This window comes from Onychomys torridus, chromosome 4, assembly GCF_903995425.1.
Source record: "Onychomys torridus chromosome 4, mOncTor1.1, whole genome shotgun sequence".
Lineage (NCBI taxonomy): Eukaryota > Metazoa > Chordata > Mammalia > Rodentia > Cricetidae > Onychomys > Onychomys torridus.
This window is the reverse complement of record NC_050446.1, coordinates 106,655,843-106,680,936: the sequence shown is the minus strand read 5'-3', so window position 1 is coordinate 106,680,936 and position 25,094 is coordinate 106,655,843. Positions and strand designations below refer to the sequence as shown.

The 25,094-nt window shown below is 44.2% G+C and overlaps 3 protein-coding genes across 3 annotated transcripts in view; 2 read left to right on the top strand and 1 right to left on the bottom strand.

Moving 5' to 3' along the window:
* Nucleotides 1–1,807, bottom strand: part of Cds2 (CDP-diacylglycerol synthase 2) — a 45,653-nt gene extending 43,846 nt beyond the window's left edge. Inside the window, exon 1 of the mRNA XM_036183615.1 lies at nucleotides 1,463–1,807. Within this exon, the coding sequence (XP_036039508.1) occupies nucleotides 1,463–1,516 (54 nt within the window). The 5' untranslated portion in view covers nucleotides 1,517–1,807. The remainder of the gene's footprint in view (nucleotides 1–1,462) is intronic.
* An 8,809-nt stretch (nucleotides 1,808–10,616) lies between these two features.
* Nucleotides 10,617–14,814, top strand: Pcna (proliferating cell nuclear antigen). Its single transcript, XM_036184871.1, has 6 exons — nucleotides 10,617–11,015; nucleotides 12,019–12,116; nucleotides 12,267–12,334; nucleotides 12,652–12,846; nucleotides 14,229–14,352; nucleotides 14,434–14,814. Exons 1-6 carry the CDS (start codon nucleotides 10,795–10,797, stop codon nucleotides 14,511–14,513), a joined length of 786 nt encoding a protein of 261 aa, XP_036040764.1. The 5' UTR covers nucleotides 10,617–10,794; the 3' UTR covers nucleotides 14,514–14,814.
* A 1,539-nt stretch (nucleotides 14,815–16,353) lies between these two features.
* Nucleotides 16,354–24,396, top strand: Tmem230 (transmembrane protein 230). The gene is made up of 4 exons (XM_036186475.1): nucleotides 16,354–16,595; nucleotides 18,161–18,279; nucleotides 20,135–20,257; nucleotides 23,782–24,396. Exons 2-4 carry the CDS (start codon nucleotides 18,181–18,183, stop codon nucleotides 23,920–23,922), a joined length of 363 nt encoding a protein of 120 aa, XP_036042368.1. The 5' UTR covers nucleotides 16,354–16,595; nucleotides 18,161–18,180; the 3' UTR covers nucleotides 23,923–24,396.
* Nucleotides 24,397–25,094: the final 698 nt, after the last annotated feature.

Below are 25,094 nucleotides of genomic sequence, written 5' to 3'. Positions count from 1 at the left end.
GGCTCTTTTTTAAGTACTGTCTTTGCAAGATCCTCCTAAGTCTGGACCTCTCAGCCCCAAGCTGTCTCCAAAGGGATAGGGAGCTCTCCTCTGATGATCCACTTTCCCAGTAGTAACATAGTTATTTAAGCCCTTTATCTTTCATCTGGAACATTCTTCCTAGTAAAATTACTGTTGGCATACTGTCACCAAAGCTTACACTCATTTCCTTCCTGACGATCTCTCTAATCAATTCAAACATAGCCAAATGGTACAAGCTGGCTGGGTGGCTCATGCCTTTAACTCCAGCACAGGGTAGGTAGAAATGGATGATGTCCAAGCCAGCTAGCAGAGCTTCATTAGAGAGATTCTGTCTAAAACCAAACAAAAGTCCAGAGGACAAAAGTGGGTGCTGTAAGGCTTGATGTATAAAAACTGGCATGGGGTGGGGTATTAAGCGGGGCATGGTGGCCCACATTTTTCATCCCAACACTCGGGAGGCAGAGGCAGGCAGATCTCTGGGTTTGAGGCCAGCCTGGTCTACAGAGCCAGTTCCAGGACATCCGGGACTACACAGAGAAACCCTGTCTCAAACAAACAAAAAGCTACTAAACGCTATCAACTATTCATCAGAGGAAACGCGGCAAACGCTCCAATATTGAAGACAGGCTAGAAACCATCAGAAGAACCCTTATTTCCCTAACAGCTTGTGGGCTTAGGAAAGCATCTGCAGGTCACCAGCTGACAACCCTGGGTTAATCAGTCTCCATCATTCTGGTCCAGGATCCCACAATGTGTTCTGCCCATCACTGATTCTGACCACTGCTAAGTCGGGAGGCGAACACGCTGCCATACGACGTCCACAGTGACACAACCACTCTCTCCACACAATCCTTGCACTTTCAATCAAAGGAGCGCCCCCACATTGGCTGTGTCCCTGCCAAAATGGCCTCCTCCTTACCTTCTTCCTTTACCCCATCAATGCCCACACTTGGCGCAGTAAACAAACCCACCATGGGGAGCACGCACACACCTGCTTATTAACGCGGACGGCACACCACGTGAATCAAGATGCCTCCCTGACAGAACCCAACAGATTTCATGCGTTAATCACACTCAAGAAAGGGTTTTAACCTCCCAAGGGACAAATGCTATGGCCTGAAGTCTCCCCACTCCCCAGTTAACAGCAGCGTTTGTTAAACGAGCGGTGAGCCTACATCGCACTCGCGGGGCCCCAGGCAAGGTCTGTGGGGTGTCCGGTCTCCACGTTAGGAAGGCCTAGGGAAGGCGTGGACACCCCCCACCCCTCAGAGCTCACGCGCTACTCCCCGCGCCCACAGGCGGCGGTCCCCACGAGCGGAGGACGCCGGCCGACCCTCTGCGCAGCCCAGGCCTGGTGCCTGAGGCCGCGACAAAGGTCAGAGGACGAGGCTGCGGGTGCCGGCACCCTCCCCGCGTCCCCCGCACTCAACGACGCCTCTACCTTGTCCTCCGGCGGTGCGTCCTCGCGGACAGCCCTCTGCCGTAGCTCGGTCATGCTGGGGACCCCGGGACGACGTCACCCAGAGCGAGCAGCGCGGTGGCCGCGGAGGTCGGCTGAGCGCGCACGGCCTCTCCGCGGGCCCGAGCGCCTCGCAGCCCCGCAGTGCCTCGCACAGCCCCTGCAGCCGCGCCGCTAGCCCCGAGCCCGGCCCCGCCCAGCACCGCTGCCGCCGCCCTTGCCGGGAGAGGGGAGCCGCTGCCTCCCCAGCGGCCGCTCGCTCCTCCTCCCGGGAAGCTGTAAGCCAGCGCGCACGCGCACCGCCGCCATCTCGGCCCGGGAGCCTAGACGCCAGGGGGCGGAGCAGCGGGACAGGGGGAGGCGGAGTTCGAGGCGCTCATTGGATAACGACAGGAGGGAGGGGCACGACGAACCAATAGGCGCTTGCGTCCTACCGCGTGTGCCCGCGCTGATGGTAACCCGTTACTGGGAGACGACAGCGCCTCTCAGCGGTCGAGATTGGCCAGCCCTTGCGGCTCTCAGATTGAAGTCCAAGTGAGGTGGACCGCTGAACAAGAGACATCGCAGCGGAGACGAAACCCAAACTTCAGAGCACGTTGCCTTGCCAAGCCGTGGTTGCTAGTAAATAGTGAGCACTGATTCCGTTTAGGCACCGAGCTCAGAAATCGCTTTGGTTGGTTTGTCTCGTTCAAATCACATGCCTTTTTTCTTCCCAGCACAAGTGAAGAGACAGAGACAAGTGACAAGTGGATCTGATCTATGTAGTAGCTACACAATGAGACCTTGTCTCAAAAAAAAAAAAAAAAAAAAAAAAAAAAAAAAAAAAAAAACCTGCACACACACTTGGAAATGGATAGATAATGATTTTTGCAGGTAAGATCATCCAAAGTATTACAAATTTCTTGTCTTAAGTCTTTGTCTCGTTTTGTGCTGAAGATAGAACCCAAGCCTATCTTATGTTAACAAATTGTATCAGTGAGCTTTTCCTGCAATTGATTATTGGAAGATGTTTTGGCTGACAGGAATGTTTTCTATGGCTCCCCTATATCCCTGATACAGCCTAATCAGTTGGTGATTTTAAACTTCTAGAGGAAAAGCATTTAGCTGGAAACTACAAAATAACTAGTAAGAATTAGAACCCAGGGGACTGGAGAGACGGCTCAGAGGTTAAGAGCACTGGCTGAGGTTAAGAGCACTTCCAGAGGTCCTGAGTTCCATTCCCAGCAACCATGGTGGCTGACAACCATCTGTAATGAGATCTGGCGCCCTCTTCTGGCATTCAGGTGTACATGCGGGCAGAACACTACATAATAATTTTTTTTTTAAAGAATTAGAACCCAGATGTTTGTTACCAAAATCACCCTGTAGCCACTGTTCTCAGGGGCTGCCTGAACTCAGTAACACCAGTATTGTGCCAGCATTGCCCTGTGCAAACCAGGGACTCCCAGGCCTAAACCACACTGTAATCTAACAGTAAGAGGTCTTCACCTCAGGCAAGATTGTTTCCTAGCGATTTTGATCCGAGTTGTGAGTTTTCAGAAAATATCTGGAAAAAAGACATTAATAGCACTGGTCTTTGAGTATATTCTGAAGTTCTTGTTAAGACGTTTCAAAGTGACAGTAAAATAGTTAGACAGCCTTCAGAACCTCTGAACTCTGAATTTTGTTTCCTGTTTAACAGCTTTGCCCAAATACTTGGGTGCTCTTGCTGCTTGGCTGGTTGTTGATGTTTTTGTTGGGTTTGGGTTTGGTTTGGTTTTGTTAGGAAAAAAAAAAAAAAGAGGTATCACTGCCTTCAGACCACAAAAGCTGCTCTTGTCTCTAAAATAAACATGCGGGAGATAATTATAAAATTCTTACAAATGCTTTGAAGTCTGTGTGAACACCAGTTTGACCTTCACCATTTGTCTCTGCTTACCAAACTAAAGGACTTAGAGCATCAGTTCAGAGTGACCACACCTTTGGGACAAGTAAAGGTATTAGTGTGCAGAGCCACACCTTTTGAGTACCAATCATGTAGTTGAAGAATATTGCATTGGTCTGTACAAGCTCAGCTCTTCCATTTCAAGCCCAGTCTCTACCAATTGAGCTAGGGTTGTAGCTCAATTGGTAGAGTGCTTGCCTAGCATCCACAAAGCCTGGGTTCAATCCCCAGCACCATACAAACTGGGTGTGGTAAGAGGGTACACATCTGTAATACCAATATGAGAAAGGAGAATCGAAAGTTTGAAGTCATCTTCATCTATATAGTGAGTTCAAGTCTAACCCAGAATACATGAGACCATCCCAAAAACTGAAATATGGGGCTAGAGAGAAGGCTCAATGGTTAAGAGCACTTGTGGGTCTTGCCTAGCCATTTGCTTGATTCTCAGCACTCACATGGCTCACAACTGCCTATAATTCTGATTCCAACTTCTTCTCATGGCCTCCAGGAGCTCCTGCATGCACATGGTCCACATGTACACATAAACTCATGCAGGTGCACAATACACCAAAATAAAATAAATATCATTTTACAAAATAAAACCAAAGGGGGAAAAAGCCAATTAGTGGTGTCACATACCTTTAATCTCAGCAATCAGGAAGCAGAGGCAGGTGAATCTCTGTGAGTTCAAGGCCAGCCGGGTCTACAAATCGAGTTCCAGGACAGCTAGAGCTGTTACACAGAGAAACCCTGTGTAATATGAAATCTAATTTGGACTTTTTAATAATAAAAAAAATCCGGAGCCAGATATTGGGGTAAATGCTGAAAGATAAGAGAGACAAAGGAATAAGCCACTGCCACATCTTACCCTTAGGACTCCTCAGCCTGAAAAGTTTTAGTTCCTGTCTCCTCACGCCTTATATACCTTTCTCTGCCCAGTCATATCATTTCCGTCTTGGAGCTGGGATCAAAGATATATGTGCTTCCCAAGCAAAGGCAAGAGAGATCTCAAGTGATGGGATTAAAGGCATGTGACTCCCAAGTATTGAGATTAAAGGTATGTGCCACCACTGCCTGGCCTCTAGGTTTAATCTAGTGGCTTGTTCTGTTCTGATCTTCAGGCAAATTTTATTAGGGTACACATTGTATCACCTCAACCCTGTCTCAAAAAACTAACTAAATAAACAGATAGATAGGTAGATAGATAGATAGATAGACTGACAGACAGACAGACAGGTAAAACAAGACTAGAGAGATAACTCAGTGGCTATCATACTCCCAAAGTCTTGGAAATGTAGGCATAGTTTTCTCCATATTGCCTCCTGCTGTCTGTGGACTAAGTTATCTTTAGAATCCCAAAGAGAAAATTTGAGATAATGGCCAAATCCTGGGAAGACCAGCTTATAATCTTCGTTGATAGATATCACCTGTCAAGGTTCAGGAGGTCTCCCTTGATCAAACCTGATCCATATTATTCCTTTTTTTTTTTTTAAAGATTTATTATTTATTATGTATACAGTGTTCTGCCTGCATGTGTCCTTGCAGGCCAGAAGAGAAAACCAGATCTCATTACAGATGGTTGTAGGCCACCATGTGGTTGGTTGCTGGGAATTGAACTCAGGACCTCTGCAAGAACCACCAGTGCTCTTAACCACTGAGCCATCTCGCCAGCCCTCCATATTATTCCTAAAGGAATCCACAACCCCTTGTCTGTGGGAACAAAACTCAAAAGCATTTTTTATTTCCATTTGACAAATATATTTTATGACTTTTTTTTAAAGTTATAGTAGCCCTAAAATAGCTAGGTTGGTTCAATTTAGCTAGCAGTCCTGCTCACAATCCCATGTCTCCCAGCAGCTGTTGTTTGCTTATCAACAATCAAAAAATTCAAAGTCAACATAGTAACATACAGGATCCAGACTCCCTGTGTATCCCAGCTCTATGTGGCTATTTTTTATTATTTTACTTCTCTCTTTAAATACTTTATTTTTAAACTATTCGTTTTCTTTATGAGTATACATACCCCTTTTCTTAAGGCCACACATATTGTTAAACACACTGTAACCCATTTAGAGGTTTTTTCATCTGGACCTCTTTCACTGCTTATCTCTAGTCTTTTTTGACCCCACGAACAAACTTTAGGACTGCTAAGCTACACCTGAATCCTCCAAGGTGCTCTCTTGGCTGGATTTGCCCGCTTCTAGGTTTGTGAGAACCAAGCCTAAAGCTTCAGGCCTGGTTGGAGGTTTGTTTTACCTGAAACCACATTCAACCCCCCGTTATGGAACGCCAGTGCCCTGCACTGTGGCGGGCACTTTTTACCTAGTTGTTTGTTTCTGTCTAGCATGGGGAAAGGCAGTCAAGTGCTCTGCTGTGCCCTCTTTCCTCTTCTTTTCAGCTTTCTCAGGCTCTAGGGGTAGTCAAGCCTCACGCTGGCACGCCAAAAGGTTGTTCAGCTTCGTACGATCCCGTGTCGGAATGCCAAAATGTTGTTGGTTGTTTTTACTTATTTACTCTTTTTGGCTCTTTTGAGGGGCCCACCAACCAGCTCCCAAATAAATCACACACGGAGGCTTATCCCATCTACGTTTTGCCACTGGGCTTTCACCTTTCTATAAATCTTACTTTCATTGTTACACCATGGCTGGCTGGGTGGCTGTCCCCTGGCATCCTCTGCTCCTTGTTCTCTTGCTCCTTCTTCTCCTCCCAGATTTTTCCTCCTATGTATTCTCTCTGCCTGCCAGCCCTGCCTATCCTTTCTGCTGCCTTGCTATTGGCTGGTCAGCTCTTTATTAGACCATCAGGTGTTTTAGACAGGCACAGTAACACAGCTTCACAGGGTTAAACAAATAGAACATAAAAGAATGCAACACATCTTTGCAACATTAAACAAATGTAACACATCTTAAAATAATACTACACAACACAAGATCTCATAAGAATTTACCAAAATATTTTTCTTAATGAATTTACATTCATTTGAACTTAAATTTGACAGCCCCCACCCCCACCCCCTTCTCATTTTGGGCGGGGGGCAAAGGGGGGAGGAGGCAAGGTCTCATGTAGCTCAAGCTGACTGCAAACTTGTCATGTAGCTAGGGATGACCTCAAACTCCTGATCCTCTCGGGACAGTAGTGGTGCACTCTTTTAATCCCAGCATTCGGGAGGCAGAGGCTGGCAGATCTCTGAGGTCACCTTGGTCTTCAGAACAAATTCCAGGTCAGCCAGGGCTACACAGAAAGAACAAACAAACAAACAAACCAAACAAACAAAAAAGACTTCAGTCCCAAGTCCAGTTTGCATTCTCATTTTTATATTCTAGAACCATAGGATGAGGTGAGCAGGCAAGCAAGCTGGACTTCTTCCAGAGCATGCATGGCATTTAGCCCTCTGCTGGTTACAGTTGACAGGTGTATGCTTTTGTAGTCAGGTTGCTAAGGGCAACGACTGCCTTGGAGCTGGGAGTTTTCAACTGTCTCCGTCCTTGTCCAGGTCATTCTGTTCTAGGTAGCAAGATGAAGTTATGTTTGACAACACGCAGTACAAGCAGTGCTTTCATAAAATAAATCAATAAACCAGTATCTGATAATTCCTCTTTTCACTTCATCACCAACTTTTGTCACCACACCTAGCTTAAATTTGAATTCTTCACCTGGAATTTGAAGAATGGTTATTGGGAAGAGTCCATAGATATATTCTACAAGTTTAATCAGGCATCAGTTAAAAATGTGCATAATATATTTATATCTTTTCTAAATGTTAAGGAGATTCCTCGAAAATGTAAATTGAGTCATTTCAAAGACATGTTGTGGAAGGGTCCTAAGTTTAAGGCTAGTCTATGCTATGTAGCAAGTTCCAGGGTAGCCTAACCTACACAGAGAGACTTTGTATTGAAAGTGGAGGGGTCTGTTTTAACGTTTCCTTGTGCTTACAAAGGACAGACACAGTCCTCATGATCCACCCTGCTTCTCTCTGCAACCTCACCTGCATCATCCCCCCACTGTTTATATTCCCGCCATGCCAACCTCTGAGTTCTACCACAGCTACTGAATTGCACATCTCAGCATGCCTCTGTCTCTTTCCCTCTCCTCCACCCCCCCCCCCGTGTGTGTGTGTGTGTGTGTGTGTGTGTGTGTGTGTGTGTGTGTGTGCTGGGGATGGAACCTAGAGACTTGTGTGTGTTTGGCAAGCACTCTCCCACTGAGCTACAACCCCAGCCCTAACACCATTTCAATCATTCTCTTCTCTCAGCCTCCTCTGCTCTTTCTTCCGCTCTTCAAACAGCTAGCGTCTCTGGAAAAATGCTCCCTCCTCAGGCAGGCTTTCTCCAACTACAGCGTAGCTATTTTTAAGTACCTGTTTGCAACTAATTCATGGGCACTGCAGGTACCATGCCAACTGAGTTTATGTGCCATTTAAAATATCTTCAGGGGTCTGGGGTATGGCTCAGTGGCAGAGCTCATGCTTAGTTTGCATGAGGTCCTGACATCAGTTCCCAGCATTAAAAAACAGTCTTTCAAATGATTACTCTGTGACTAGGCATTAAAGAAAATATTATGTAAGCCCCCTCGCACTGAGACAGAGCAACAGAAAATGCACATTTATTGTCAGCAAAGCAGTACCATGGGTGGGAAAGAATATATTCTATGGTTTACAAAGGAAATAAGATTTTTTTTGGGGGGGGGGGCGGAGACAGGGTTTCTCCATGTTGTTTTGGTGCCTGTCCTAGATCTCGCTCTGTAGACCAGGCTGGCCTCAAACTCACAGAGATCCACCTGGCTCTGCCTCCCGAGTGCTGGGATTAAAGGTGTGCGCCACCACCACCTGGCGGAAATAAGATTTTAAGATGCCCAAGAAAAGAAAATCCTCACAAATGTATGTAGCTATTTTATTTTATTTTTTTGTGGTGCTAGAGATCTAACCCAAGGTCCTAACCACACACATAGTAACACTAACCTACAAGCAAGCCCCACTCCACTTATATTTTGATATGTGAAGGAATAATTCAGGCTGCCAAGGTGGCTTAGCAGGTAAAGGCACTTACCACCAACCCTGGCAACCTGAGTTTCGATCCTGGGATCCACATGGTGGAGGAATGAACCAAGTCTTGAAAGATTTCGTCTGACCTCCATACACCAGCTTGCATGCACCACATAGGAATGAATGTTAATAAAGCAAGAAAGTGCCCACATCAAAACTTACAAATGGATGGCAGGGGCTTGGAAGAAATTCCAGAGACAACAGAGTAGCATTCTTTTTAAAATTATTCTTATTTTACTTTATGTATATGAGTATTTGTATGCAAGTATATCTGTATACCTCGTGCATGCCTGGTGCTCTTGGAGTCCAGAAGAGGGTGTGAGGTTCCCTAGAAGTTCAGTTACAGAGGTTTATAAGCTGCCGTGTGGGTGCTGGGAACTGAAGGCTCTGCAAGAGCAGCCACCCCCTCCAGCCCTAGACTGGTACGCTGGAGTTGCTGCATCAATGGTCCGAACAAAGCAGAGTGTAATACATTAAAAACAGCAGTAGCAGCAACTGAGTGAGAAACTCGGAATGTAAGAGCATAAGCAAATGCCTCTCTGTCTCTCTTGTGATGTTGTGGATCATGGACATATTGGGGGGGGGGAAGCTGAGGAATTCTACAAACGAAGATAAGATATTTAAAGCAACTAAAGAGTTAGGGGGAAACAAAAGAGTTAAGCTTAGTGGCACAGCCCTGTAGTCCCAGCTACTCCAGAGGCTGTGGCACTGGATTGTGAGGTCAAGGCCAGAATGGACAACAGAATGAGTTTGAGGCTAGCCTCTTAGCAGAATGGGGTTGTAGCTCAATGAAATTTTCTGGCTAGATCTCCGAGACAGGAAAAGCAAAAACAAACAAGATGAACTAAAGAGAAATGCTGTAAACAAGGAAAAGATAAATATACAAGATACGTGATCAACATTATCATATGTAAAATATCATAACCCCCCCCCACCCCACCCCCCACCCCGCTTTGTGTCAGTCTTGGTAGACGTCCAAGCCAACTTTAAACTCCAGGCCTTCCCACCTCAGTCTTCCCACGTGCTGGAATTACGGTTGTAAACCACTCTGAGCAGCTAAAACATTCCTTTTAAGTTTTTGAAATTTTATAAACCTTATTTTAAAAACTTGCAAATAAAAACAACACACACCAAAGTCTATACACTCAATGAACTTCTATACAGTTAGAAGCATTCGAAATAGAAGCTGTGGAGTTTCACATTAACATTTTACGCTTTCAGTATCAAATATATTTTATCCATCACCAAAAACGAAAAGAAAAAATATTAGAAGTAGAAAATCAATTAGCTTTATATTCGTTTGTAGCTGGTGTTCATTATCTGCATTCAGTTTTCCTCAACCTTGTAATCAACAGGAAAAAGAAATTTCAGTAAAACAAAACGCAGCAGCCCAGAAACACCTGAGAGTCGTTCCACCTGTTAATAGCGGACACTTTCACGAATGGGTAGAGGTACAGATTTCAAAGTGAGGTTAATGGTGCTCAGCGTCTGGCTCAAAGAGATCTGTCTAGGCCCTGGGTTCATGCCCCCCAGCCTAGATGGGGGTTCAGGCTGGATTCATCTCCAACCTAAAATTAAGATGAGAACACTAATTACACAGGAAAATAAGGGAAGCAGGCGTAACAGGAAACAAATTAGGTGGCACCTATGGATTATGTATCTTGAGAGACAGTAATACTTTGGGGTTCTTTGCAGAAGTGTTCACGTTCATGGCAAGAAGTATTCTTTAATCTTTAGGGAGGAAAGTTCAGAGCGACGCACACAGTAAAGTGATATGAAATTGAGGTTGTTAAGATATGGTGGCCTCTTTATGACTCGATATTTTGCTGCGAATTTCGCTTACGCAGTAGTAAAAGGAAAGCGTTCTGTAGTGTTTGAAGCATGTATATGCTTCGGCTTTAGGCGGGCCGCCGCGCACTGCTTGCATGTGACTTTCATTTCCGTGGCGCGGAAACGTTTTAGGAAAGAAACAGCACCCACCCACCCGGAGCCACAAAGCTGGGCCTTGACGACAGCCTACGCTGATCCCATCATGCCCTACGCCTCCCACGCTCGCACGCCGCGGCCCCGCCCCTGTATACGCAGAGGGGCGGGCCTTGAGCGGAACAAGGATACAATTGGTCCTGAAGGGGAGATGGGTGGGGCACCGCTGTGACGTCGCGCTCCTCGCGCACGGGAAGAGCGCGCGCCTAGGACGCGGCAGCATTAAACGGTTGCGGGCGCAGCGGGCTGGTAGTCCTTCCCTCCGGGTCCTCGCTGCGAGTTCTGCATCGCCAACCGAGAGACCTTAGCGGCTAGCTCTCGCTCCTGTTACAGTCTCTAGCATCTAGTCGTCGCGACTCCGCCACGATGTTCGAGGCTCGTCTGGTCCAGGGCTCCATCCTGAAGAAGGTGTTGGAGGCTCTCAAAGACCTCATCAATGAGGCCTGCTGGGACATCAGCTCGGGCGGCGTGAACCTGCAGAGCATGGACTCGTCGCACGTCTCCTTGGTGCAGCTCACTCTGCGTTCCGAAGGCTTCGACACCTACCGCTGCGACCGCAACCTGGCCATGGGCGTGAACCTCACCAGGTGAGCGGGTGGCGGGAACTGGGCCCTAGCCCTCCCGCTTCGGGTCTTGGCGGGGCTCCGGCCCCGTGTCCTCATTGGCTGACGTGGTCATCCTCGCCTTCTGATTGGTCTGCGGGGCGGGGGGCGGAACCCCGCGAAGCGCGCGTTTCCGAAAAGCCCGCGCTGGCGGCCCCGCGAACCCGCAGTTTCCGCGCCAAAGCCACATAACGGGTGTCGGCGGGAAAATGCCTGCTGAGTCCTGCTCATTAAGTGCCTGCAGCCTTTTTATTTTCAGTGGCACAACCTGGTCCTGGTTAATCTGACCTGCCCATGAAACGTGTTCTAGTGAAAATGTGGTACTGTCCACTTGGACCATGGGCTTTTTCTGTTTCGGGTTCTAGAATCTCACTACGTATCACTTGTGAGAAAATTTAACAGTCTTAGCTTTTAACTTTGCTACAGCTACGTGAATTAGTGCCACCTGTATACGTATTCAGGGGCTATGTATGACTTAATTTTGCTACAGGTACCTAGATTAGTGCCACCTGTATACACTTGAAAAGACCAGAGGTGATGGACACACTCCTACTGGAAGCCAAGGACACCCTGTTCAAAAATGTTTCCTTGCATATTACCTTTTAGGGGGTTTTACGAAGCCTGTTCTTTTTTTTTTTTTTTTTTTTTTTTTTTTTTGGTTTGGTATTTTTGAGAGAAGGTTTCTCTGTGAAACATGAACCAGTCCTGCCTTTCCTGGAACTCTGTAGACCAGGCTGACTTCAAGATCCACCTGCCTCTGCCTCCATGGTGGGATTAAAAGTTTTTGCCACCATTGCCCAGCTACAAAGCCATTTTTTAAGGTTCACATATTCCTGATTTACTTCATCCTGTGAGAGGATTTGGGGTACTCTTAGCCTCTAACAGTTCCTACATCGGGGTGGGTGTGAAATGGTAACATCTTGTAATTGCCTTTAAAAATATAGTTGTTGAGCACATGTGTTGATAAGCCCTGTGTCTTGTTTTCTAGCATGTCCAAAATACTAAAATGTGCTGGTAATGAAGACATCATTACATTAAGAGCTGAAGATAATGCTGATACCTTAGCGCTAGTATTTGAAGCACCAAGTAAGTTACATCTTTAAAGCACAGTTGTTACAGAAAGCAAAGTATAATGTTCTGTTTCTCAAAACTAAGAATATTAACAGAATTGTGGTTGTGAATTTTACGCCATAGATAGGAATGTGTGCTTCAGTAACATTTGCTTTCTTTTGTTAGATCAAGAGAAAGTTTCAGACTATGAAATGAAGTTAATGGATTTAGATGTTGAACAACTTGGAATCCCGGTGAGTATCTTGCTTTGGTTTTTCAAGCCAGGGTTTCTCTGTGTAGCCCTGGCTGGCCTTGAACTCAACAGAGATGTGGCTGCCTCTGCCTTCCTGGTGCTGAGAGTATCTTGTTTTTGATGATGCATTTTACCAAGTTGTGATATCAGCTGATGCATGTTCCAAAGTGGGGTTGTGTATTGAAGGGAATGACACGATTTCCCTAAGCTATGAGAGTCTAAAATTGAGTTGTAAAGAAATCAGAAGTTTTGCGTTCTGAGAGAAGTGAAGCAGTGTTCACACTTCTCTTTACTGACCTTTAACTTTGGGATTTACAGGAACAGGAGTACAGCTGTGTAGTAAAGATGCCTTCTGGTGAATTTGCACGCATATGCCGAGACCTTAGCCATATTGGAGATGCTGTTGTAATATCCTGTGCAAAGGACGGGGTGAAGTTTTCTGCAAGTGGAGAGCTTGGAAATGGAAACATTAAGTTGTCACAAACAAGTAATGTTGATAAAGAGGAGGAAGCTGTAAGTAAGAGTTGTTGCCCAACCAATGTCTGAAAGCTTCACTATGGAGCTAGCCCTCCAGCCCTAGCTTTTGAGATGGAGTCTGAGTAGATCAGGCTCTTTGAACTCAGATGATGCCATATGCCACATATGCTTTCACCAATGAGGTTGGAAAGCTACAAATCCAACCTAAAAATGACTGACAAAGAAGTGAGGATTAGCAAGTGAGCAGAAGAAAATGGTTGGGGGTTGTAAAAGAGTTGATCGTGTAGAAATTCTTGAAGCTCTATGTGTTGGAGGTTCACTTGCTAGCCCATTTAATGGTACAAAAGCAGACTGAGTCGCAGGCAACAGGGCTTAATATAGAGTACCCACAGGAACAAAGGAAATAGACTTCATACAACATTTTTTTTATAATTGTATTCAGTTTTTTAAAAAGTCTTGCCATCTAGCCTAAGCATCAAACACTCTAAATTGCAGACAGAAGTCTGAACTAAAAAAGTTTTTGGTTGTTTTGTTTTGTTTTGTCTTTTGTTTTGTTTTGTTTTTTTAAGTGTTAAATATAGTGAAACTCGGGTTGGGGACTTAGCAAGGCCCTGGGTTCGATCTTCAGCTCAAAAAAAAAAAAACAAAAAAAAAAATACAGTGAAACTCGAGTGCTTATCACAAAGTATTTAATATATTCTTTTCTTGCCTTCTGCATGAATTTAAAATAAATGTATAACTAAGGATTAGAACATAGATATATATACAATCCATAGGGATTGGTTCTTAATTTTAATCTGTCTGCTGAATTATTTCTACTTCCCTGCCATCAGATCTCAAGACATTTAATTCATAAGTATTTTTGTTTGAAGTATAAGCATTACTACAAGGAAAATTAAGGAATTTTTCAGAATTCACATGCTCCTTACTTCATTAGTTTGAATTGGGACTTGAATAAAATTGGTGATAATAGAGTTGGTTATGAGATGCTGGCTGTGGATGCTGTGAACCAAATTTGGGGCTTCTGGGAAAGCATCGAGTATTAACTGCTGAGCCAGCTTTCCAGCCCTGGGTACTTTTGGGGGTGGGAATTGAGTGTTCGGCATTGAACCCAGGACTTTACTCCTACTAGTCAAGTGCTTTACTGATTAGCTGTCATTCCACTTCTTTTTCCCCTCTATATTTTTTGGAAGAGATTAGTGTTTGCAATCTGTATAACAGCAGCCTCCTTTGTCTTGGTTGCTTGAGGTATGGTTCTGTGGGAGAGACAAGCTAAATACATTTCTTTTCCTCAGTCTTCAAAATTTTCATAAAACCCTCCAAAGTGATAAAGGTTTTTGTTTTGTTTTGTACTGTATATTATGAACTAATTTAGTATAAGTTTTTGATGTCTATAGTGAGCCTGTTTTCTCCTCCAGGTAGCCATAGAGATGAATGAGCCAGTCCAGCTAACTTTTGCACTGAGGTACCTGAACTTTTTCACAAAAGCCACTCCACTGTCTCCTACAGTAACACTCAGTATGTCTGCAGATGTACCCCTTGGTAAGATATTAAGTTTGAACATTGTTTTGTAGTGTGGTATTTATAGTACTGCTTGGTAATTAATTTTTCCTGTCTTTTCAGTTGTAGAGTATAAAATTTCTGACATGGGACACTTAAAGTACTATTTGGCTCCCAAGATCGAGGATGAAGAAGGATCTTAGGCATTGCTAGAATCTGAGAAAAACGAAGTCTTGGAGAACATCTTCTGAGATGCCAGCATGTTTTGAAGTCTCTTCTGTCACCAAGTTTGTACCTGAGTACATATGTAGATATCTTCTGTAAATAACCTACTTTTTCCTCTCTATTCTCCACCATTTGTCTAAAGAATAAACTCCAAAGTAAAAACTGGTTCTTTTAACATAAATATTTCTGCTTTAGAAATACTGGCAATTTTATAAAGGATTTTGATGCTAAATGCAGTTTCAAGAAATGTTTTTCAATTTAAATAAAGTTAACTGAATTTCAAAAGTCAAAAAGCAGTGTCTTTTGAACCATGTCTGTTGGACTCTGAGTGAAAGTTACCCTTTTATGTAAATGGGTTTTTGGTCTCCCATTTTAAAGCATCCTGGAGTTAAGACATCATAGAGATAACAAAAACGGTTTAGCTTTAGTCTGTGTGATTAGGTTATACAAAAAATTTTCTAGTATGAGTAGTCTTGTTTGGGATGTAGCTTTTAAAATACTTGCAGCCCAGAGGCAAGGGGCAGGCGATCTCTTCCTAAGCCAGCCAGGACTACATAGACACCCCCCATCTCGTATAAAGGCCTGATTAAATCTTATGGATACTTGGTCCAAGCAAGGGTTAAAAAGGCTTCGTGGGTTTGAAGAAAAGTCATGACATGCTACATACTAAAGAATACTTGAATGCTTTGTAGCCACTGTGTATGTGGAGGCTCATATGTGGAGTGCAGAGGACACTTACAGGAATTTGTACACCCACTACAATGTAGCTTCCAGGGATTAAATGCAGTTCTTAAGGTTTGGAGACAAGTACCTTCACTCAGTAAGCATTGCTTGTCCCAAATTACCCCACCATCCCTTTTCAGTTTTTATGTGAGTGTATTTTGCAGGTATCTGGGTATACAAGTAGAAAACCTGGGTTGATGGAGGGAGTCATTTTTTGTGTTTCTGCCTTGTTGAGGCAGGGTCTCAAACCCAGGGCTAATAGAGCAAACCCTATCTGCTTCCAGGCTGAATTTATGGGTGGGCCACACTTTGGAGGGCTTTTAAATACTAAGCTATCCCCACAGTCCCCAAATTAGTTTTCCCATTGTATATTGTATTTGGCAGTTTGTGGAGGGTACAGCTTTGATAATTGTAGGATGTTGTTGATTAGCGCTCATAGCCAGTAGCTGCTACTACAAAGTTTTGTGCCAACAGGTAGAGGAGGAAATTGGCTGCAAATACACCTCACTTAGAACGAACTCTGGGGTGATGGACATGCTTTATGAAGACTGGTCACTGTTGCATGTAACTGTCTAGTCGGTAGGACTCTAACTGGGTGTGGTCTGATAACAAGACAGGGTAACCAGCACAAAAGTAGGGCTAAGAATGCCAGTGGGCAGAGACCAGTGTCAGCTTAGGGCTGTCTAGGACAGAGAGAGTCCTGGCCGGTCCCTTGCACACCCCTCCGGGTCCCGGGGACTCCCGCTGTGCAAACTTGTCCGTGAAGGGTCTGGGCTGGAACCACATTAACAGGCAGGCTAGCTAGCTAGGTAGGGTTCGATCCCGGTGGGAGGGACCACCCACCATAGGGAGGTGGCAGGCCCAGGTCACCAGCCCAAGCCCAAACTGCTGGCCCGCTGGATGTTCCCAGTACTCGGGAAGCAGAAGCAGGGGGAACTTTGAGTTCGAGGCCAGCCTGGTCAGCGTAGTAAGACAACATAGAGAAACTTAAGATTAAAAAAAGTTGAAGCTCTCCAACCTTGCGTCGCTGGGTGCGATGACGTAGCTTCCTGGTGGCGCCACTTCCGGTGCGCCTCCATTCGCACACCACTTCCGGCGGGCTAGCGCTCTGACCGCGGTTGGCTGTTGGGCGAGCGCCGCTAGCGCGCCTAACGGAGAACGGGGCGCGCTGCGCGGGTAGGGGCGGGAGCACGCTCCCGGAAGCCAGCCGCGAGGCCTCGCCCCGCCACCGAGGCTCTTCCCGGAGCCAGTTTTCTTAGCGCTAAGTTCGCGTGGGTCCTGACCGTGGGTAGAGACGGCGGAGGCCGGCGGGAGGCTGCCCACAGCGCCACGCGCAGGTGCTTGCGGGGTCGTGGGGTGGCGAAGGTGGCGGTGGGACCCGTGAAAGAGCGTAGTAGAAACTTGGGCTGCTGTTATGTAGACTTGTCATTTCGGATGCGATAACTCCCTTCTGGAATCCTTTGCTAAGGAAAGCACAAATCTTCTCGCTCATACCCCGCAACATTTTTGTTTTGATGCGAGTTTAATGGCAAAGCATGTAACTTTGTAGCATGTAATCAAACCAGGCGTGGTTTATTGCCTCAGAACTCCTGTTTATTGTTAGCTTGAACTTCCAGGCTTGAGGAATTAAGCATGTTATGGGATGGCAACACCAAAAACCTGGTACTTAACACAACTTGATCTAACGTTTTTTAGAACTGTAAGTGGATTTGCGTTGCTCCATTTTGATACTCAGCTTCTGAACTAGGATGTAATTAACAAAAAGGCAGGACCACTTGGCGGTAGATTTTGCATGTTAGTTACCTTAGGTCGACTGTAATAGCAGTGTCTGGCACCTCACCAACATGGAATAAATACCACATGCCATTGTGGAGATGATGTGCAAAATACCACACCAGTGAAGGCCTGGCTACTGAAATACTTAGTTTTCTTCTTAAAGATAGGCTTTTACACTTAAAATTCAAATATTTTTGCAATTGGAATAGTCTGTTTTGCTTACATAATTTTATGACTTTATAAAGAATCAACAAATTTCAGTTGTAGGGGAGAGCATCTGGTCTCAATATACAGCCTAGGCTGGCCCTCAACTTCATGTATTCACACCAGTCCTCCCAATTAGCTAGTATTACAGTCGTCTACTGCAGTACTGAGCTCAAATTTCAAATTTTTAACATTTAAACGTCATTGTTTTTTAATCTTAACTACTCTCAAATGATACAGTAGATGTGATTTTATTACTGCTGTCTGAATAGTTGGAGTAAAACAGACTTTTAAATCCATTTTTTCAGGAGCTACATGATGTGGAAAGTAGAATCACTTGTTTCATTCTTGGGATGGGAGCAGAGAGGCAGGTGGCTCTGAAGTGTCTGGTGTGGTATTGATAGCCAGTAAGTTACCCACAATGATAAGATTTTTCGGACCGCTTGCACTTAGGATGATATCACATTTGAGTAGACAAGATGCTGATGTGAGTGTACACCACTCCTCATCCTCCCCTTTGATAGCAAACAGAAAGAGTTCCTTGAAGAGAAGCGCTGAGGGAACATTAAGGAGCAAGCAATACTGTTGTGATGGGGAGCTTGAAAATGTGAACACTGGGTCCAAATCTTCACTCATCTCCGGGTGACTTTGGAAAAATTAGGCAGGAAACATTGGTGGCAAAGTACAGCGGGTCTGATTCTTTGTGAAATGCCTTTGCTGTCATTCTGTGAAGATAAGCCAGATACATAAAGGAAGTATGCTTAGTGTGTCTAAGAAGTATCAGGTCGTTGTAAGAGCAGTGAAGCCTGTGTTGCCTTGTGATACATAACATGGCAACCCAGAACTCCAGGACACGGTATCTGATGTCCTTGCCCGTAATGTCCTGTTATTCCTACAGACAGTAACAGTCTTTCCCTTTCAGACTAGCTGTGTCACCGTGTTATGATGCCATCTCGTACCAACCTGGCCACTGGAATCCCCAGTAGTAAAGTAAAGTATTCAAGGCTTTCCAGCACAGATGATGGCTACATTGATCTTCAGGTAACACAATTTAAAAAAAAAAAAAAAAAAGACAAAGCCATTTAGCTGCTGTGTATCTGTTATCAGGACCAGCAAAAAGCAAGCTTATTTCCAAGACCCTTTCAGTCCCAGTTGGAGAAGGGATTTTGGTGGGGGCAGTTTTAGATAGTTCCAGGGTTATCTGCTTGAGGTTTCTGTTGAAGTACCAAACCTATGTAGCTACAAACTTTTTAACTTACCCAGAAAATATCTTCTTTCATGGTGTCATGAGATGCAGTTAGTTCCAGATACTCTTTACGGCAAACAGAAAGTAATAAAGTTTGTGCCCTCTCCTGACCCTTACCTAGTAAGTGGGCTAGCATCTCCTTTGTCCTGCTCTCCCTTACGATAGAGTAGTCTAGGTGGAGCTTGAGCCAGGAGTGAAGTAGCAGGCAGGGATCCATTCTTTTAAAGACAAATAAATCAATTGTTCTTTGGACTTACTTGAAGAAGAGGTAAGAATAGCTCTGGGGTGCTTCCAAACACTTAACATCAGATTCATTAATGAGCCAAACCTTAGAAGGTTGCCTTTAAACCTTTTTTTTTTTTTTTTTTTTTAAAGATTTGTTTATTTATTATGTATACAGTGTTTTGCCTGCACGCATCCCTGCAGGCCAGAAGAGGGCACCAGCTCTCATTACAGATGGCTGTGAACCACCATGTGGTTGCTGGGAATTGAACTCAGGACCTTTGGAAGAGCAGCCAGTGCTCTTAACCTCTGAGCCATCTCTCCAGCCCCGCCTCTAAACCTTTTTAAAAATGTTTTTAATAGAATATAGTTTGTATATAATAATGGGCTTCATTATGACATTTTTATAAGTGTTCATGCTGTATTTTAGCCTGAATCTTAGCTGAATTTACTCATAATGCAGGTCTTTGAGAAAACTGAAATTTAGGCGGGAGAGTGGCTCAGCAGTTAAGAGTACATGCTGTTCTAGTGTTTTTAATATTTTATATTTATGTTTTATGTGTATAAGTGTCTTGCTCTCATATGCACCATGTGTGTGCATAATGCCCAAGGCAGCCAAAAGTAGGCATTGGGTCTCCTGGAAGTAGAGTTACAGATGGTTATGAGCCACCATGTGGGTACTAGGAACCAAACCTGGGTCCATGTACCATGAATATACAGTACCCAAAGAGGCAGAAGAGTTCCAGAAGATCTTCTGGAACTGGAGTTACAGACTGTGAGTCACCATGTGGGTGTTGGAATTGAACTCAGATCATCTGGAAGGCAAACGTTTTGACCCAGGAGCCATCTCTCTGGACTACACGTACTATTCTGGCAGAGAACCCAAGTTGTTTCCTGGCAACTATGTCCGGTGACTTACACTGCCTGTAACTCCAGCTCTTGGAGGATCCAATTCCTTTGATTTGCATAGGCATCTGTACTCACAGGTATGTATCCACACACAGACACATAATTTAAAACAAAATGAATCTTTAAAAAGAAAGAAAAGCTGAAATTCTGTTTCTAAACTTTTGACTGACTGCATGCTAAGTTACCTTCATTTCCAGAAGTCACCTTTTCACTTTGCGTAGCACGGAGCTCACTCTGAAATCCCTGCAGGTTAGCACAAGCTTCCATGCAATGCACTTAGTAAACTCGTGTCCAACACCTAGGAGACAGAGTAGTTTCAAAGGGCTTTCCTTGGTTGTAATGAGGAGTCTGGAATAGCAGGAGCTCCACCTCCTCATGCCCCTGCTTTGCTGCACTTACTGGTGGACATACTCCAGACACTTGACGTGTCCACTTTGGTTTTGAATGCCCTCCCTCTTTAAGTACACTAGGCCTGGCATTTTCATAATGTTCTTTGTCATTTGTTTTTCTCTCTTCCAGTTTAAGAAAAGCCCTCCTAAGATTCCTTATAAGGCCATTGCACTTGCCACCGTGCTGTTTTTGATTGGCACCTTTCTCATAATCATAGGCTCTCTCCTGCTATCGGGCTACATCAGCAAAGGGGTAAGCTAATGGGTGTGTGAGAATATGCCATGGGTCTTTCACCTGTGAGCCAGAGCACTGCGTTGTGTTCCAGAAGTGCAGTGGATTCCACTGAAGTAGTGCGGCATGGTGTCCTTTGTTTTGCTTTCCCCTTTGAGCAGATGTCTCCATAATCCCTCTAAGGCGGGCGCTCGCCAGGTATGGCTTCTGACACAGTATAGAATAATGCAGCTGTGCCTGGTTTGGGGCTTCCAGGCTAGTACAAGGCTGTAGGTAGAGTAACGTACCATCATTGTAGTTTTGCAGCAGTATGGACATGCTGATCAGTGTCTGGGGAAAAGCAGTGAGTCTTGTGTATGTGGCCACTGCACCTTGTAATTGGTTTCCTTCTTCCATTGGTTTGCTCAGAGTCCTGTTGAGTATCTGTTTTCAAAGCCTCAGTGGTGCTTGGTAGTTCTTACCCTTGGGTAATGTTTATATATTCTGTGTTGTGAGTTCTTCTGAAGAAGTATTCTGATCATAATGCAGGTCCATTCTTTTACACCCTAGAAAAAATGCAGTTCCTACTGGTGTTTTATAGTTTAAAAAAGCAAAAATTAAGCATCTAGTTGCTCAAATGACAGTTAAATAAAATTGTGGGACATGCATTTCAGAGAAATGTTATATGCCATTATAGCTTAAGCAATATTTGGGGTGTTTTTGTTTTGTTTTTAAAACAGGGTTTCCCCTAGCCAGGCAGGTGGCACATGCTTTTAATCCCAGCACTCAGGAGGCAGAACCAGATCTCTGTGAGTTCAAGGCCAGCTTGATCTATAGAGCAAGATCCAGGACAGGCACCAAAACTACACAGAGAAACCCTGTTTTGAAACCCCCCCCCCCAAAAAAAGACAGGGTTTCCCTACACAGGCCTAGCTGTCCTAGAACTCAACTGTGTAGACCAGGCTGGCTTTGAACTTAGAAATCCTCCTGCCTCTGCCTCCAGGGTGCTGCAATTAAAGGTGTGTCCACCTTAAGTAATATTAACTAAATATTACTTAATATTAGTAATATTAGAGGACAAGAGTGTGGTGTGTTTGCAACAAGAACTTGAAAAAAGTGATAGGAAGGTTGCTTCTCAAGAAAGTGCTTAAGGACCTGAGTTCTGATTCCTAGCACCTGCATAAAAGCCAGATGTGTTGGCATGCTTCTGCAGGGCGGAGGCAGATCCCCCAGCCAAGCCATTCTAGCCAAATTCATGAGCTCCAGGTTCAGTAAGAGATGAGACTGTCTCACAAATAAGGCAGACGAGCTGGAAAGATGGCTTCACCATTAAGAACTTACACTGCTCTTGCAGAGGACCCAAGCTGGATTTCTAAAACTCAAGTTGGGTGGCTCACAACTGCAAGTCCAGGGGAACCCAAAGCTTTTGACCACTTCCAGCACCTACTCTTAGGAACGTAATTAAAAAATAACTCTTGGGGCTGAAGGGATAGCTCAGTGGTTAAAAGCACTGGCTGCTCTTCCAGGGGATTGGGTTCAATTTCTAACACCCACATGACTGCTCACAACTGTCTGTAACTCCAGTTCTAGGGCATCCTCTGACCTCTATAGGGATTAGGTACGCTTGTGGTGCAGAGACATTCATACATGCAAAATATATGCCTTAGGTTTGGGGGTTTTTTGTTTGTTTTTTGGAGCTGAAGACTGAACCCAGGGCCCTGCTAGGCAAGCGCTCTACCACTGAACTATATCCCCAACTCTTGTTTTTTTTAAATATTTATTTATTATGTCTAGTGTTTGCCTGAACCCCAGAAGAGGGCACCATATCCCATTACAGATGGTTGTGAGCTGTGATGTGGTTGCTGGGAATTGAACTCAGGACCTCTGGAAGAGTAGCCAGTACTCTTAACCTCTGAGCCATCTTGGCAGCCAATTTTTTGTTATTTTATTTTACGTATTATTTATTTTGAAAAATGTCTTTTGAAATTTTACTTATTTATTTATTTAATTCGGTATTTTGAGACAAGGTCTCACTACGTAGCACTAGCCGTCATGGAACTTGCTCTGTAGACCAGGCTGCCCTCAAAGAGATCCACCTCTCTGCCTCCCTAGTGCTTTAATTTTTTTGTTTGTTTGTTTGTTTTTTTTAAGATTTATTTATTGGGCTGGAGAGATGGCTCAGAGGTTAAGAGCACCAACTGCTCTTCCAGAGGTCCTGAGTTCAATTCCCATTAACCACATGGTGGCTCACAACCATCTGTAATGAGATCTGGTGCCCTCTTCTGTATATATAATAAATAAATAAATCGTTTTTAAAAAAGATTTATTTATTATGTATACAGTGTTCTGACTGCATGTATGCTTGCATACCAGAAGAGGGCACCAGATCTCATAGATGGTTGTGAGCCAACATGTGGTTGCTGGGAATTGAACTCATGACCTCTGAAAGAGAAACCAATGCTCTCTTCCTCTGAGCTATCTCTCCAGCCCCCGCCTTAGTTCTTTTTAATTGCTGTGATAAGATACCATGGCCAAGGTAACTTATAAAGAAAGCATGTAATTCAGGACTCACAGTCCAGGGACGGGTAGAGTCATGACTGTGGGTCTCAGAATAGTCTTTAGACTTTTAAACTGTTGAGACTGTGAAAGGTTGTGCAGACTTTGGAGTTGGACTAATACATGTTACATTATGATAGGGCAACAAGTCTACGGGGACCAACGTGTGGAATGTGGTGGTTTGTGTGAGAACAGGCTTCATAGGCTCCTTTATTTGAGAGATTGGTCCATAGTTGGTGGACTGTTTAGGAAGGACTAGCTCTGTTTTCTCTGCCTTGTGCTTGTGGATTAGATGAAGGGTCTCAGCTACTGCTCCAGTGCCCTGCCACACTCCCCACCATGACAGTCAGGGCTAGAGTCTGTAGCAAGTCTCCGGTAAATTCCTTATTCTGTAAATTGCCTTGGTCATGGTTTCTCTTAACAATAGAAAAGTGACCAAGACATACCCATACAAACATATTTAAAATAAGTAAGTCTTTTTAAAAATTAAATAGGGGTTGGGGATTTAGCTCAGTGGTAGAGTGCTTGCCTAGCAAGCACAAGGCCCTGGGTTCGATCCTCAGCTCTGGCAAAAATAAATAAATAAATAAAAATAAACAAACAAATAAATAAGGTGGAGAGCCTTGAGGAAGTTGCTTGAGGTCAACCTCTGGTGCACATGTATACATCTGCATGCACACTTTTAGACACAGATAGTATGTACCCACCAAACACACACACACACACACACACACACACACACACACACACACACACACAGCTTGAAAGAAAGAGCAGAAGGAAATAAGCATAGTACCTGGTTAAAAATTGTTTTTCTTTTTTATAATTTTGAATTTATGGCATAATTTGTAATCAGAAGGAAATTGGGAGTGTAGTGCTTGCCTAACATGCCTAAGGTCTTAATTTGATCCCCAACACAGATAAGAAAAAGAAGAGTTGACAATTTATGATCAGAAAGAAGATATAAAGGTGTGATTTATATGATACTAATGTGTTCCTTCTGCCACCAGGGGGCAGACCGAGCTGTTCCTGTCCTCATCATTGGCATCTTGGTGTTCCTGCCAGGGTTTTACCACTTGCGCATCGCCTACTACGCATCCAAAGGCTACCGGGGTTACTCCTATGATGACATTCCAGACTTTGATGACTAGCAGTCACCTCAGCCTTGAGAAGAGACACAGTGTACCCACTTTAAGACACCAAGCAGGAACTATGGCTAAGGGCTGAGGAAGTCTACAATTTGCAGATGTTTAACAAAACAATGGCCAGATTGTATGAGTCCTTTTCCAAAATGCTCATGCTTTATAATTAGCTAATTAGGACCTGTTATGTTTTCATCTGCTGGCCCTGGCAAAGCTTGACAAGTTTTCCACATGCGTATGCATCATGTAAGAACTGTGAGGCTAATTGTCTGGAAAGGCAGGCTGTATTCTGAGGTGGAAAGTGTTCTTTTGGGGTGAGCCTGCCTTGTGCCTCCATCGTCAATTTGTTTTTGTAGCATATGGAAAATGTATTATGTCTGGTTTCTTACTACTAAGTAATTTATTTTTAAAATATCTATCTTATCTCTCACACTCTCCTCTCCCTTTACATCCTGGTAAAATTAAAATATCTCTTATCCCATATACTTTCCTCTATCTTCATATCCTGATAAAACCAAATATCTGTGATCCATCTGTAACAGGCTTTTAAAAAAAAAAATTGACAGCAACCTAGAATTGTTAAACCCCAAAGTAGGTTTTCAAATTGTAAACTTCGTGGGGCCCGAGAGATAGCTCAGTGGTTAAGAGCACTGGCTGCTCCTCCAGAGGTCCTGAGTTCAATTCCCAGAAACCACATAGTGGCTCACAACCATCTATAGTGGGATCTGATGCCCTTCAGGCAAAATTTTGATAGACCACTCATAAACATAAACAGATCTTTAAAAAAAAAAAACTTTGCTGGATATGGTAGCACACCCCTTGATCCCAGCACCTCAGAGGCAGAAGCAGGTTGATTTCTGTGAGTTCAAGGCCAGCCTGGTCTTCGTATGGAGTTTTAGGACAACCAAACCTACCAAATGAAAGCCTGTCTCAAATAAAAAAAACAATAACAAAATACTTCCTCTGGTTTCTCCGTAGGTTACCCACCAAAACACTTGGGTAAATCTGTCTTTCATAGATCAGGAGGTTGTGTGAATCATCTTCAAGGACTAGACTTTGGCTGCTTCTTAGTAAAACTGTAGATAAGTGTACTTGGAGTTTGTAACCCACTGCTGGCACCTAGTACTATGACATCATTCTGCTAAATATTACAAGACTTGGCCAGGATCCCTACAAATGTA

Excerpts from the sequence above, each read along its gene's own strand:
- Pcna (XM_036184871.1), top strand. The coding sequence starts at position 10,795 with ATGTTCGAGGCTCGTCTGGTCCAGGGCTCCATCCTGAAGAAGGTGTTG. Across the intron at positions 12,117-12,266 it reads GCTAGTATTTGAAGCACCAA|ATCAAGAGAAAGTTTCAGAC; the intron begins GTAAGTTACATC and ends TTCTTTTGTTAG. Across the intron at positions 14,353-14,433 it reads GTCTGCAGATGTACCCCTTG|TTGTAGAGTATAAAATTTCT; the intron begins GTAAGATATTAA and ends CTGTCTTTTCAG.
- Tmem230 (XM_036186475.1), top strand. The coding sequence starts at position 18,181 with ATGATGCCATCTCGTACCAACCTGGCCACTGGAATCCCCAGTAGTAAA. Across the intron at positions 18,280-20,134 it reads ATGGCTACATTGATCTTCAG|TTTAAGAAAAGCCCTCCTAA; the intron begins GTAACACAATTT and ends TCTCTCTTCCAG. Across the intron at positions 20,258-23,781 it reads CGGGCTACATCAGCAAAGGG|GGGGCAGACCGAGCTGTTCC; the intron begins GTAAGCTAATGG and ends TTCTGCCACCAG.